At 41.1% G+C, this 14,490-nt stretch overlaps 1 protein-coding gene across 2 annotated transcripts in view; it reads left to right on the top strand.

Moving 5' to 3' along the window:
• Nucleotides 1–14,124, top strand: part of nup37 (nucleoporin 37) — a 32,514-nt gene extending 18,390 nt beyond the window's left edge. Inside the window, exons 1-10 of one of the 2 annotated variants that reach the window (XM_039792175.1) lie at nt 148–261; nt 1,296–1,493; nt 1,578–1,699; nt 6,545–6,617; nt 6,857–6,951; nt 11,459–11,549; nt 12,375–12,556; nt 12,657–12,707; nt 13,740–13,833; nt 13,922–14,124. In XM_039792175.1, coding sequence (XP_039648109.1) covers nt 1,338–1,493; nt 1,578–1,699; nt 6,545–6,617; nt 6,857–6,951; nt 11,459–11,549; nt 12,375–12,556; nt 12,657–12,707; nt 13,740–13,833; nt 13,922–14,035 — 978 coding nt within the window. In that variant the 5' untranslated portion in view covers nt 148–261; nt 1,296–1,337 and the 3' untranslated portion in view covers nt 14,036–14,124. Of the gene's footprint in view, nt 1–147; nt 262–1,295; nt 1,494–1,577; nt 1,700–6,544; nt 6,618–6,856; nt 6,952–11,458; nt 11,550–12,374; nt 12,557–12,656; nt 12,708–13,739; nt 13,834–13,921 lie in introns of those variants that run through there. The other variant, XM_039792176.1, reaches the window with a different exon arrangement.
• The last annotated feature ends 366 nt before the right edge of the window (nt 14,125–14,490 follow it).

Below are 14,490 nucleotides of genomic sequence, written 5' to 3'. Positions count from 1 at the left end.
AAAAGTATTTCTCTACTGCAATATTTTTTCTTTGTTTCGTTGCATAATACTAGAAAGTGTTGTTTTGCACACGTTTTACTTCATAGCGCAACAATGTTCCAATATTATGCGACGTGGTTTAGATGTTTAAATTTACGTTGCGCGAAATCACCCTTGACATTTGTACTCAAATGGTACGTTCCATGTCGTACCCGGAAACAGCTTAAAAACATTTTAAACGCGCGTACCATTTGATTCGAAGAAATTCTTGAAAATAAAGTGGTAAAGTATATCACTCAGTACTTGATTCTGAATCGGAATAGACTCTCTTAACCAAGAGCTAATTATTACCTTATTAGTCGGAGCGTTAAAGTGTAAAAACGGGCAATGTAAACCTTTGTTTGGCTAATTGCTAGCTAGCGGTGCACTTATAGATAGCAGTCACGTTTTAGCTCTTTTCCCAGTGACACGTTAACGTTGCCGTTAATGTGTAACGTTAGTAACATGAACACTGGACTTGTTAAAATTAGCTCATATAAGATAATGTACACAGTATATATGGCGTACTTTGTACCAAAATAACCTAGATTCGACCTGTTCACCCATGTTTATTGTGGGAATATCGGTCCAACCTCTGTCTTGCCCATAGCTAGCTAAGTTTGGGTAATATCCAATTTTCAGTTAAACATATCTCAAATAAAGCTCTGCTTTGTGTGTTTGATGTTTGCCGATTTGAAGGGTGACCGATATAGTTTAGTAAAAATACCCACATGCCATACTAGCAGCTATGTATGCCTCTGTGATTACTGTAATATACAATACAAGTAGATATTTTGAATGAGGTTTGGTCTACCGTTCTATCCAAGCATACCTTATGAGGGTGTCTGATTTAACTGTGCTTTTCAGAGGTTTATGAACTGATGAACTTTGATCTATGACAGCTGAAGTTATGGATTTAATTTGTTTATGCTGTTGAACTGAACATGAGAAGTTAGCATAATATTCCACATCTCTATTCCACTATAAATTATGTTCTCACAAAACACAGTACTTGAAGTCCTGCTCAAGCTTGGAGTGGGGGGGATATAGATCATAGACAAAATCTCTATCATTAATATCCAAATCTATATTGTAATGATATATAGCAATATAGTATAATCTATATCATCTCACAATATATATTTAGTCAGCCTACCTTAGCTCAGGTCAATGGCCAATTTTGTTCAGTATACTAAGGTGATTTATTAAGCAGATGTACGTCTTTTCACAGTGACAAAGTAACGGTACTTGTTCTCTTTTATTCTGATGTATTACAGTTGAAGCTCTGATCTGAAGCCAGCTTTACCAGGACACCCAGCATGCAGGAGGACTCTAGCCGTAGTCCCAGTTACACTGTGGCATGTGAGGACTATGTTCATGTGGTTGAATTTAGTCCTTTCAGCTCTGGTACCCCTGCTTCTCTTCTGGCCTACGGTGGAAACCAGTATGTGGTAGTGGGCACCTGCCTATTCCAGGTGAGAGATGCAGCTTCACACAACCCGGTTTACTTACAGTAATGCCCAGTTTATTGTTTTCTAAATGCACACTTGTTCCCACAGGAGGAGGATATGGAGATTGAGGGAGTTGAATTTAATGTTCTTCGAGCTTTTCATCATGAATTGCGGGTTGATTCTCTCGCCTGGAGCCCAGAGTCCCGGCTGGATAGAATACCCACAATCAGGTACTGCTACTTTGTTTCCAGCACCTTGTTGTGGTGATGTTGCATGGTGCAGGACAGTACGATGGTAGTGTCTATCTTGAATAGATTGTGGAAGTCCTTGCTTCATAAATAGTTTCAGCGTCAAACTTGCAATATATACACATGAAACTTTTGCACTGTAAAAGATGCAAATTAGTTGCAAAACATGTCACTTCTTGTTAATAGAAAATACATACTGCCAAATGTTGCTCATGACTAATCTTAAACACAGTTTAGTCCAGTGGTTTTCAAAATTTTTTGGTCCAGCGCCCCTCTATCCATTATCCAGTTCCCTTACCCCCCCTCCCTGACATATGTTGAAATTAGCATTTTTATAAAAATTTCATGTACCCCCTGCAGTACTCCAAAGTACCCCAATTTGATAAACTGGTTTAAAGTGTTAACTGGTATTGTTGTGAATCTTTGGTGTAAACTCTCCTTAAAACAAACGCCCCCCCAAGGGCACCTCATTGCCCCCCTTTCCAAAATATTGCTTCCAGCGCCCCCCGTCATCCTCTCACGGCTCCCTGGGGGGGCTGTACCATCCCTGTTGAGAAACGCAGGTTTAGTCCATGGTAATGAGCACAGTAATACTCAAATAGAAGAAGACAAAACAACCAGACAAAATAAAGAATGGTTGTTAAAAAAAACATGTCAAGTTTCTTCAAAGTTAAAAGCTGCTGAAGTTACTTTGTTTTTTATATTCAGCCTTATAAACTGGTTTTCATGGAACTGTCACAAATTCTTAAAGTATAATTGTTGTGTTTAGCATGTTTTTTTTAAACTGTGATTACTACAAATAACTTATACACTGGCCGTGTACAATGACATACTCTCTAAGGTATAATTTTTACCTTAAGGTCACAACAAAGTGCCTTTTCACTCACTCACCCTGAGTGCCCCTCTAGTTAGCTCAGGAGCTACCTTATAGTGCCATTCGTGCAAAACTGCTGGTTGGAAGTGTCCTATTCATAGTTTTCACGTGACATCACAGCACTATGGGACACTGAAACTGACTTCCCATGCAACCAACGACTGCAGTCAAGCTAGCCATATCTCCCATCTCCATGGTCAAACCTGCTCATTTCATTTAAATAATTTTCCAAACAATTGCTTCTTGAGTGGCGTTACTATGTCTGCTCTGCACGCTGAGACTTCACTCTGCTCTGCTGATCTCTGGATTCTCCACAAGACACATTGCTATGTAGCTAAACATTGCTAAAGTAGCATAAAGCCCTGGCAGGGATGTAGCTGTTTTTAAAGGTGCTGTAAGTGATGTCACGCGTTTTTTAGGCTACAACATTTTTTGCCACATCTCTATGTGCCAAAAAACATCAAACATCTCCTCACTATCTGCTAGCTGCCTGTCCCCTGAACACACTGTAAAAAAATGTGGTCTCTGTAGACAGCCCAGGCTCCACAAACGGCAACAAAAACAAACTGGCCAACCTGCACCACCAAACATAACAGTCTTCCAGTGTTCCAGCAAATAACCGACAAGAAGGATTTGGGGGTTGGGGGGGTTGGTGCGCGGAAGGACGGAAGGGAGGGAGATGTGACGGGATGAGGAGGAGGGAGGGGCGAGCTAGCCTCGCTATGTTTGAAAATACTTTGAACGTCAACAAGAAGTGCCGTCACCCAACATCGCTTAGAGCACCTTTTAAAGTGAAAGTAGACAACTTTTCAACTAGCTAACTCTTACCACGGCTCATTTTAGAAAGGCCACCGCAAGAAAATGTGTTCTTTTGTTAAGATTATCAAACAGACAATAGATTTTAGATGTTTGTTTCTGGCTGTCAGTGTTAGCTAGGGTACTAGCGAGCCTTCATTTTTCCAGGATCGTGTCCTTGGCAGACAGAATTGCATAGTGAAATGCAATCTATCTAGATATAATCTATCTATCCTTTTTTAATACTTTCTTTCAGCATTTTGTGTTCCCACACAGCACCTATTGAACCTTGACAAAAATAGAGGCGACAGAAATATACATTTCAAATAAATTGGCAGATGCTTTTATCCAACGCAACTATCATTCTTCCCCATACACATGCATCAGTTGGGGATTCAGTGTCTTGCACAAGAACACTGTGAACAACAGGAGCTGGAGATCAAACCACCAACTCTACATTCACTGGACATGCCTCTCTACCAGCTAAGCCGTCCATATATTATGTGAAGAGGTGCTTACATTAGCGGAGTCAATCAGTTTAAGTTATGACTTTATTAGCACAATTGGCTGTTTTAAATATAAGATGGTGTTTATTGTGGGACATCTACAGCTCTAGTGCCTCTTGTTATGTAAGGGGTCATCAGACCACTGTAATAGGATAAGGAGGTGTCAAGGTGTCATACTTCATTCCCACATCAGAAACCTGACATCTGTGTCTTTTAAACACAACCGTATAAATATTCACAAACACTCGTCTATTGACTAGAACAAGAGGCAGTTGTGAAGAAAGCACAGTAGACACGCTGAATGAAAAAAAAGTCATCACTGCCTCACTGTCACGCTGCAGCTGCCAGGATGTGAGCCAAGTTATTTCAGGTGGCCTTGGACAGGAGGGAAGTAGCCCAACTGTAGATTGTTAGAAAGCAAGAGTTTCCTCCTAATTGGAGTGGTGGATGGGAAGGTTCCACGATCCCCCCGGAGGTGTTTAGGCTTTCTGTAATTGAAAAGGAAAGGCAGCGATAATTCCTGGCCTTCTGTGGTTTACTCCACAGGGCCCTCGAGCCAGCCCTGTGACGTGCGCACATGTTATTGCACTGATGACTACCCACTCAGGTTCCATCCCTCCCTTCGATCTGCACGTAGCCGTGCCTTCCAGGAAAAGTATAACATTCTCACGGTCTTGCCTCAAGTGGGGGCCCACAGAGAGTTAGAGAGATGAGAGGAGGAGAGGGGGCTTGAGCTGCAGCGCTGCCACCATCCACCACAGTAGCTTGTAATGGGAAGATGTGCAGAATAATGAATCCTACAAAGACCAGACAGACCACACATAACAACTAACGTTAGTTAGAAAGAAGAACTAAAAGTTAGAAAGAACACATATTGAATTTCAGCAATGCAATCTAATAATAAGACAAATTAGGCCCACCATTGTGCACTACAGTTTACTGCTTGTTAGAGAATAAACAACTTGCTGTGGCATGGCTGATTGCAAAGACCAACAATCTACCCCATCTGACAAGTCACAGCCTTATTTAATTACTGGCCAATCACAATCCTTCTCAGAGCAGATTTGTTCAGCATACAATGGAAAAATCCAGCTTACAAGGAGTGAAGAAGAGCGGTTGTGGAAAGAAAATGTTACATCTGCTCTTTGGAAGTATTTTTTATTTTTATTTTTTTTAAAGAGGATGTGTGGAACAACAGTAGGGATTTTTCTTTCTGTCAGAAAGGAGGTAAAGAAAACACTGACATTTGTTGTTGCTAACTTTTTAAGTGCCAGTACATTATTATTAAATCATTTAATTTTGACCATATGGCCTTAGCAATAAACAAGTGGTTCTTTAATGTCACCAACTGTTGTTTAGTACCCTTCTTTTTTTTTTTTTTACTTTCTTAAAAAGTATTGGTTAAGTACCGTTTTAAAAGTACCGCTTTAGCACCGGTATGGGGGGGAAAAAAACAAACAATACCCAACCCCAATATTGACTCTAGATTAAAATGTGTGACTAGATTCACACATTTTTCTTTGTTTACAGTAAATAAATTAATAAATAAATAAATAAATAATAAACAAATACAAATCTTAAAATCATGTTCATAAAGTCACTTTCTTTGCATTCATTTGATCCCAATCAAGATACACTGGTAAGAATTGCTTTCCATTGTTAATATGTACTTTAAAAAAAGTTCTGAAATTCAAAATAATAGAATTTTAAGCATGTGATAAAACATGCGATTAAAATAAAAAATGAATCGTTTGACAGCCCTAGTTTTACACTTAACGATCATCCCTCTCCCCCAAAAAGGTCTCCTGTTTCTGTGTGTTCTCAGGTCTCTTGGTTGAGGGGTACTTTGTGGTGACATCACCTAGGAATTGATAAACTCTTGTCTCTCATTTCTGTCTTGGGCTAAAGCAACACCAACACTTTAATGTCAAAGCCATTTTCTTTATTGATCTCCTCTTGTGTTATTGTGTGCACTGTAGTGCTCAATTACAACAACAAAGCTGAAATTCACTTGTTTCCCTTTTAATAGTGACTTTTAGTGTATAACACAATAAAGAAAATGGCTTTGACATTAAAGTAAAAAGGGCCGGAAAGTGTTCCATACTTTACTCCAAAGGTTAGAAGGCCTATCCTAATATAATCTAATCTACTGTAGCAGTAATACCCTGAAGCACGTTAAGGGTGTTTGTAGTGACATCATGCCAAATCCATCTGTGCCTGCGACTGAAAATGTGTAAACCGCTGTCTGTTTATTCTGGTGATATGTGTGTTTTTCTTGTCATAAGTGAGTTAGTGTAATTGTGTGAATAATTGCAGACACTGGTGTATACTACGACTGATTAGAGGGAAAGTCCACACAGGTCTTTGAACAGAGACCTGCGTAAATGGCGTGAGGAATCTTGTTTTTCTCTGTGTTTATCTTAGCTTGCAATTAGAATCTCCCTGGCAGTGTTTCCACTGATCACTGTCCAAGTTTCTACCGCACACACTGACACTCTCATCCAGAGGTGTCAGTCTAGGCGGCTGCAGGCATGCATGTAGGAAGAGATGTCGTCTGTCATTGGGTCCGTACAGTCTGACTCTGTTTTGATGTTCTCTCTCTGTTTATTTTGATATTCTCACCTTTCTTTTCCTCTTCCTTTCTCTTTGCAGATTTTGCACCGCTGGAGCTGACAGAAAGCTACGCCTGCTGACTTCTGATCTTCAGGATAGACATGAAGTCAAGGTAGTGCAGCATCTGGAGCACATTGGCCAGAATTGGGCTTGTCAGTTGGCATCAAACTCTTTCTACTTAGCACTGACATTTGGTACTTAGTAAAACAGGAAATGTAGCCGTGCACATAGAAAGCAGAGCTGCAGCTTGTCTAGTAAGCCCAGTTTTGCTAGAAAATGCTCATTTAACAGTTTATTGATCATGTGTTTCCTGTTTTTGTTTACATCTTGATTTTCTATGATGTTTCCTAGGTGATGGAGGGCCACACCAGCTACGTTAACCATTTGGTGTTTGAGCCCACAGAGGGAAAACAAATTGCTTCCGTCAGTGATGATCACACTTGCAGGTCCGAACCGTTTTATTTCCGTGTGTGTGCATTCCTAGCTTCTGATTTTCAGTTCTGTTCTCTGTTAATGGTGCATAACGTCCTGACTGTGTTTCCACAGTGAAACATGATGCTAAGCACAACATGCTCCGGTGCTCTCTGTGCGGCACAGAGCTGCTTTGTAGCTTTTCTAGCTAATTGGTTAAATATGGAAATCCAATTAGCTGCAGAACATTTTCCTTTCTAAGGAGGATCTATAACACGGTCCCCAAATTTTCCTTTTCAATTAATTCTAGAGGAGGGAAAATATGTGTCAGCGGCCAGGGTCACCTCAGGGACACCCCCACCCCCCCCCCATTTTGTCAATTAGTGGTTGTTAAAAAAATTGTGGAAAATGTGCAGCACAGTTTCCCAGAGTCCAAGGTGACATCTTCAAATGGCTTCCTCTTTCTGAACAACACTCCAAAACTTCAACATGTTTAGTTTACAATGATGCAAAACAGAGAAAAGCAGCCAATCATTACATTCAAGAAGCTGGAACTAGAACAATATTTAAAGATTAATCAGTGAGGGCTGTCACTTAAAAAAAAAAAAAAAAAGACAAGTCTTAATGAATGAAACAAAACTTGTTATTTGAACCGTTCTAACTTGGCCCGTGTCGCCTAATAGCCAGGGAGCCACATCAAGTGGTGACACTTTGACAGTCACCGACTTGATGATTGTCCTGTCCTGCACAGTGCCTTGTCCGGCCACATTAGCCCGTCTGAATCTCCTCCACTCCTGTTCACTCTCCTCTTCCTCTGCCTCCGCTGACCGGCCAGAGAAAACAGGAGTGCGCTCCATGTGCTGAAAGATTTAAATTCTGTCAAGTTGAGAAAATATGGGACACGGGAGGAAGACAGAGGCGGAACAAGGAATAGATCAAGTTAACAGGAGAGGACCTTCCAGTCAGCCCACACAAACTGAGGCTCAATATGAGAGGAGGAAACTAGTCCTGCAGAAAGTGAGGGAGGGGAGTGTTTGCCTGCATGTAAAGGCTCATGACCTATCCATCACTCTGTTAGGTTTGGCAGCAGTGCCTCTACTATAAGTTTGCTTAGCTTTGTCATCACTGTCCCCTGCAGTTGTGGGAGCTCGGCTGTTGCCAACATGCAACCTGATGCTACCGCATCTAGGTGGGGAGCCAAACTCCACTCCCTCAGGGGAGTTTACATTTGGTTCACGTAGTCTAAACAGCTCATGGTATCAGTATAGATGGAGCGGGGTGAGACTGTGGGGAAATGTGCCACCTAGAGATCACGAGGGCACACTGCAGGATGCTGTAGGGATTTGGGGTTGACTGAGTTTGCAGATGAACTCAGGACAACGGACACCTGCTGCTGCTGCATTATGTATGTGGTGGTTTAAAGCATTTTGTCCTGTTCTCAGTGATAATCGGTCGGTTTTTCTCGACTCATGTTGTGTAAGGGCAACAAATTACAACAGCATGATATCTCATCCATGCTTTCAAACTTTCTCCCATCCAAACCTTTTTTGGACTGACGTACCCCCACAGCTCAAGTACTTTGTCATGTTCTAAATGTGTTCTTATGCATAGATTATAAACTGGATGTTATTTAACACCATTAGTTATAAACCTTTTTTCATACAATTTACTTGTCAAGGTTTAGGTAAATGTGGGGTTTAGACATGTATTATTCTTTACTTCGAGCCAACTATTTGAATAATGTATCCATTACCTTTAGCTATTTCAAGAATTTTCATCACTTTAATATGTTTCAACTGTCACTTTAAGATAGCAATATCTATTTCAGCCGTTAGCTATTACTTTTAGCTTACCATTTCATTTCATGGGGTATGTACTGTGTAGTCTGAATAGTTTCGCTGGTAGCTTACTACTTATAAGTAGTATTTTATAATCCTATTTTATGTTTATTTTCCTCCTTCAAGCTATAGTGCGTAGTTTCTGTCGCTCCCATGAGGAATTCTAAGTAATGACAACAACTCTGTCGGCGCGTCCACATTATACAAGCCTTACGTGATCGCGCACGCGCCCCCACCTCTCCTCCACGCAGTTGCTAGTAGCCAAGGAGGACATGAAGAACTCTTCAGAAGATGGAAATTAATTTCACTTGAGTTTCTGCGAGGGAAAGTCACCGGACAACACAATCTTCTGAACATAGCCATACTGAGAAATACAAGCCAACCCAATAAATATGTCAATTGTTTTCAGTAACTCTTTCAACAGTAAAAGTCTGGAATTTTTTTTTTAAACAGATAATGATGGACATAAAATCAAATGTTGAGCGTGGATGTTAATATAGATGCCGAAGCAAACATTGTGCACCTCAACCGGAGCAACCCTGTGATGGGATTATATTGTTTGAGTCTTCCAGTTCTCTCCCTTGAGAGAGTCACCTCCAATTATTTACTCTGCTCTCTACAATAAATCAGATCATGCAGCGCTAACGTTTCCCGTTTCCTCCACTTACGGGAAACATTGACATACCGTAACGTTACGGCCTCGCTGTTTTCTCACTTAGAAAACACAATACAACTCTGTTGTACATGGAAGCAGAGTGTTATTGCTTGATGTAGTGTTATGCAATTACTCAGTGTTTTATCAGAGGTGGTCACGCGTGTTTTCGTGTCTCATGTCTTTCACCTCGTTTGGCGGAGGTCATGTTTTTTTGGGGAGCCGGTGCTCTCCATTTGAAGGGTAGAGTGGTTGACCACAGTTTGGCTGTTGGTGGTGTAGCGTGCAATTGAGCTCTGCTTGGCTAGTGGTCTGAAAGAATAGGGTTTAGTCGTTGTTTTCCCGATGTGGTTAGGGGTTTTTGTCTTTTATTTTTTTCTGCTCAGCCTCACTCATGCTCCACGGTGAAGGCTCTGGCTGAGTCTGCACATGGGCATAGGAAAGAAGCCCAGAGTTTTGACAGGGCTCTATCCTGCTGCAGGGGAGATGAGGCAGGAAAAGTTGAGTGTTTACTGAGGTCTTCATCTGAGACGGGGCATATCCTCTCCTTCACCGCACCACTGAGGACATCAATCTCTCCAACAACACACTTGACATTTAGATGGTCTTTGGAGGTACTTTTTGGGCTTTATTAGATGATGTCTTCTGCATGACCTCATCAGTCAGCGCCTTCCCATGCTTCACAAGCGTTTGTTTTATTTTCCCAGAAACACTTGCAGCCCCCCCACCACTACATCCCCTTCCCCACCACCTCTCGTTGTTCAGGGATCATTCAGATGTGGTTAACCATAGATCCAGGTCTCAGGACCCGCAGTTCTCTCCATCCAAGTGATTCATTACATCCGTGGTCTTTCTCAGCTGCTTTTGCTATTATAGGTCTTATTTAGCTTTAGAATCGACCGTTATTTAAATAAGATTGGTCATAATCCTCACACATTGTGGCGTTTGCTTGCAAAACCCTTCTGTTTCATTTTCACAAAGCAGGATGCTGTTCAACTTCCCTGCTCTGCTCTTCCTCAACTGACATGCATCCTGCTGCCCTTTCTGTACTCTACAGAAAATGAATGGCAGCCGGCCGCCCACAGCGAAACATTTGCTGTAATGTGAGTGGAGCGTAACGCCGACTCAGGCGAGGGTGATGTCCCCCACACACCCCACACCCTCCTGCCCCTACTATCATAGCTCAATGTAATGTGAGGCTGGCGTTTCCCCTGAAAGAGGAGTCCAGCATAAGTCTGTCTGTCTTCACAGCTCAGGGCTCAGATCTGAGAATAGAGCCCTCTTTTCCTGGAAAAACAAAGAACCCTGAACATCACTTGCGCACAACAAGCAGAAGTTAGATCAATTAGGAGCAAACATGAAGTTGGATGAAAACTTGTTGACTATTATTGCCCGCATTGTGTGCCATGAAAGCCTCATAGTCGTGTGTTTTGTATTTAGAACTGGAGCTTGAATTCTGTCAAAAAAGCATCAGAAGAAGAAGAAACGACGAAATGCCTTTTTTTTTTAAAAGACTATTTTGGCATAAGGTAATGAGGAAACTTGTGACCGTATATCTGTTAGGATGGAGGCTGTATATGTGTTACAATTAGGCCACCTGTGCAATGAACCATGTCATTTTGTTTTGGATCGAGCACCACAAAGGCAAACCTTGGGAAAGTGAACTCTTTTCAGATATTATTCTCAGGGTGGCTCAAATGCCAATGCTATTTTTGGAAGTGCTCTAAAACCCCATCTTTGTTGTTAATTAAGAGGTAGTGGATTTTGTTTTGGATTTTAGGCCAAGAGCGGTTCACACATCAAGTCCAATCAATCCGTAACATTACTAATGAGAACTGATTAAAAGTCCTGTGTTTGTTACCCCCTTCACAATAACCTTGCAAATAATTCTCACAACAATTTGTTTATAATAAAACTGGTACAAACACTTATAAAACTTGAATTTTGCAATTTTGCAAGTTTGAAACCAATAAAAGCATACTAAGTTATACAATCACTTTGTCCCATCAGTTATATTTTAGTTTTAATGCTCATCTGAATTTATTCCTACAGGGTGTGGGACCTGGATGGAAATGAAAGCACTACTCTCAGACTTGGCTCTCCTGGCATCAGTGTGTGCTGGCACCCAGAGGAAGCCTTTAAGGTAGGAGGGGTTTGTTTTTAGATACATGCTTATACAGTATTCTGAGGTCAAACTCATGAATTAGTACACACTGAACTCCAATCACATAGTCAGGTGTGAGGTCAGGTGAACTGCAGAATGTAACTTTAGGTGAGGTGTCTCAGTGTTTAAAGCCAAGTGGCCATTAGATGACAGGCCAGGTAATTTGGTTATCCACCATTATGGGACCCCGGCGTCAACGCACCTCATGTAGGAAGGTTGCCCTCCCATGCCCCTGACCTCATTCATTCGTCATGCTGTCATGCTGTCCAACAAACCTGATCATTCGCACACTCTCACAGTATCTCTACCATTGCGTGCTGGTACAAACTCTGTATGACCCTGACTGAGAACAAGCGGGTATTGAAAACAGATGGATGACTAGTAAGATGGATGTTAATAAGATGAAATAAAATGGAACTTTATTCATCCCGAATAAATTTTTCTGCAGCAGTTGCAATACAAATTAGGAAATAGTGCAAAAATAAAATATCAATAAAGGTGTACAAATAAAAATAAACATATCCAAAAATCCACCAAATCCAAAATATACACAATGCCAAAAATATAAATGTGGTTAACGGTAAGGTTGCTTCTTGTGGCAATGTCAAATCTCAGGTACAGGTATAATGACTTTATTCAAAATGTTCAGTGATTATGTCCATGATATTGCAAATGTTGTCCCGTAAATCAGAAAGTTGTAATGATTGTAATCCAGAACAGAGCTGAAATGGATGCTGGAGATGCACCCATCGTAGCAACATGAACTATAAATACCGGTTTAAAAGACCCGTCTGTCCTCTCCAGTTAATGGTGGCAGAGAAGAAGGGAACAATTCGCTTCTATGACCTGGTGACCCAGCAGGCCATTCTGTCAGTGGACTGTGGTCAGTCACCACTCATGTCAGCGGATTGGTGCCTCACAAACACAATTAAAGTCGGTGCTGTGGCAGGCAATGACTGGCTCATCTGGGACATAACTCGCTCCAGGTAAGCAAGGGAGCGTTGGTAATATTCTATTGATGGTGCGAGACGTATTGAATCGGGATGATGGCACACAATGGGCTGTCCTTGTTTTTATTCTTTGCAGTTACCCTCAGGAAAAAAGACCAGCCCACATAGATAAAGCAAGGTTATTCAGGTAAGAAAAATTAAAAAAAATGTTTTGTTAACTTTTGTAAGGCTTTTTGTTTTCATTTTTCAACAATTTACAACAAGAAACATTTTTTAACAGATTTTAACCTGGATTTTATGTCTCCATGCACCCAAAACTTGCCATTTGAAGAGCTCAAAGAAATAGTTTGGATCTTTTGAAGTGGGGTTGTATGAGGTACTTATCCAGTCAGTGTATTAGCTACAGTAGATGGCGGTCGGCATGCCCCCAGTTTGGAGAAGCAGGCAGAAGTACCGACACAGAAGCTAAGAAATGTGCTGCTAAACTTATTTTAGACACCTAAAAGAAGGACCACCTAAAAAAAATCAATATCAGTTCAAGTGTACGCTATATTTAGAATTCTTTGACTGCTTTACTTTGCCGTCAGACATCCCTTTCTGACTGGGAACTGAGGCTGTTATTCCGAAAAAATTCTAAATATAGTATACACTTAAACTGATATTGATTTTTAGGTGGCTGAAATACCTTTTGCTGTGGGGCTCTATCCACTGCAATTCATTGCTTAGCCATCTACTGTAATACACTGACTATGGATAAGTACCTCGTTCAACCCCAATTCAAAAGATCCAAATGGCCCTTTAAGTTTTGCATGCAGATAAAACATTTTCACATGGATTTGAATTGATTGCTAGTTGTTTTTAATGTACAAAAATGCCAGTAAATTTCCAAATTTTAAAAGTTTGTGTGATGATATTTAAATAAGGGAACAATTCACTTCTGTGACCTGGTGACCCAGCAGGCCATTCTGTCAGTGGACTGTGGTCAGTCACCACTCATGTCAGCAGATTGGATTGGTGTAAATTTCCAAATTTTAAAAGTTTGTGTGATGACATTTAAAGAAGGGAACATTTCGCTTCTATGACTTGGTGACCCAGCAGGCCATTCTGTCAGTGGACTGTGGTCAGTCACCATTCAGTTGTTTTTAATGTACAAAAATGCCAGTAAATTTCCAAATTTTAAAAGTTTGTGTGATGACATTTAAAGATGAGCTCTTCTCAGGTGGTCTCGAGCCAACGAAAACCTCTTTGCCACCACTGGATGTCCAGGAAAGATCTGCAGTCAGTTACTTATCCACCATCTTGGCCACCCACAGGTGAGTGAGATGCTTTTCACAATCCAGATCATTATGTGTAAAATGTTCTCTCCAGCTCCAGTCTCATATCACACTGATGTCATTACAGCCAGTGATGATCGGATCGGCCACAGTAGGATCGGGCCTCAGCTGGCACCGGACGCTCCCGCTATGTGTGATTGGTGGCGACAGGAAACTTTGCTTCTGGATGACTGAAATGTAGACATCTGTACAGCACCTGTCATGGTGGATAACTGATCGTAGTGTTTCTATTCTAGTAAATGTCCAATAAAATAAATATTTTTCTGAGTATCTGCTGAGTTTTTATGGAATTTGATGGAAATTGGCTGCATGCTTGAGCTTTGTTCTTTTTCATTTCTGACTACCCCTTCAGGTCTGCTACAGATAAACAGCGGGCTGGTTGTTGCTCTGCGGAGAGCTCATTTTTCTTTTTCTCTTAAGAGTAAGTTGCATCAGCTGTCTGTTATGTCGTGCCAAGAAAGCTGTACTTCAAAGGAATGCATAGATGCATCAGTGCCAGCTCTCCACTTCACCGGCCAACATGATCACCGTACTTCAGGTGTTCTCTCTCAGACTGTTTCTCAATTTCCTCACTATTAATGACAGACTCTGAATTATATCAATAATATATCTTGATATGGGCTGAAGAAAACAGGA

This window comes from Perca fluviatilis, chromosome 23 (assembly GCF_010015445.1).
Source record: "Perca fluviatilis chromosome 23, GENO_Pfluv_1.0, whole genome shotgun sequence".
Taxonomy (NCBI): domain Eukaryota; kingdom Metazoa; phylum Chordata; class Actinopteri; order Perciformes; family Percidae; genus Perca; species Perca fluviatilis.
The sequence above is the reverse complement of the archived record's forward strand: the minus strand, read 5'-3'. Positions and strand labels throughout refer to the sequence as shown.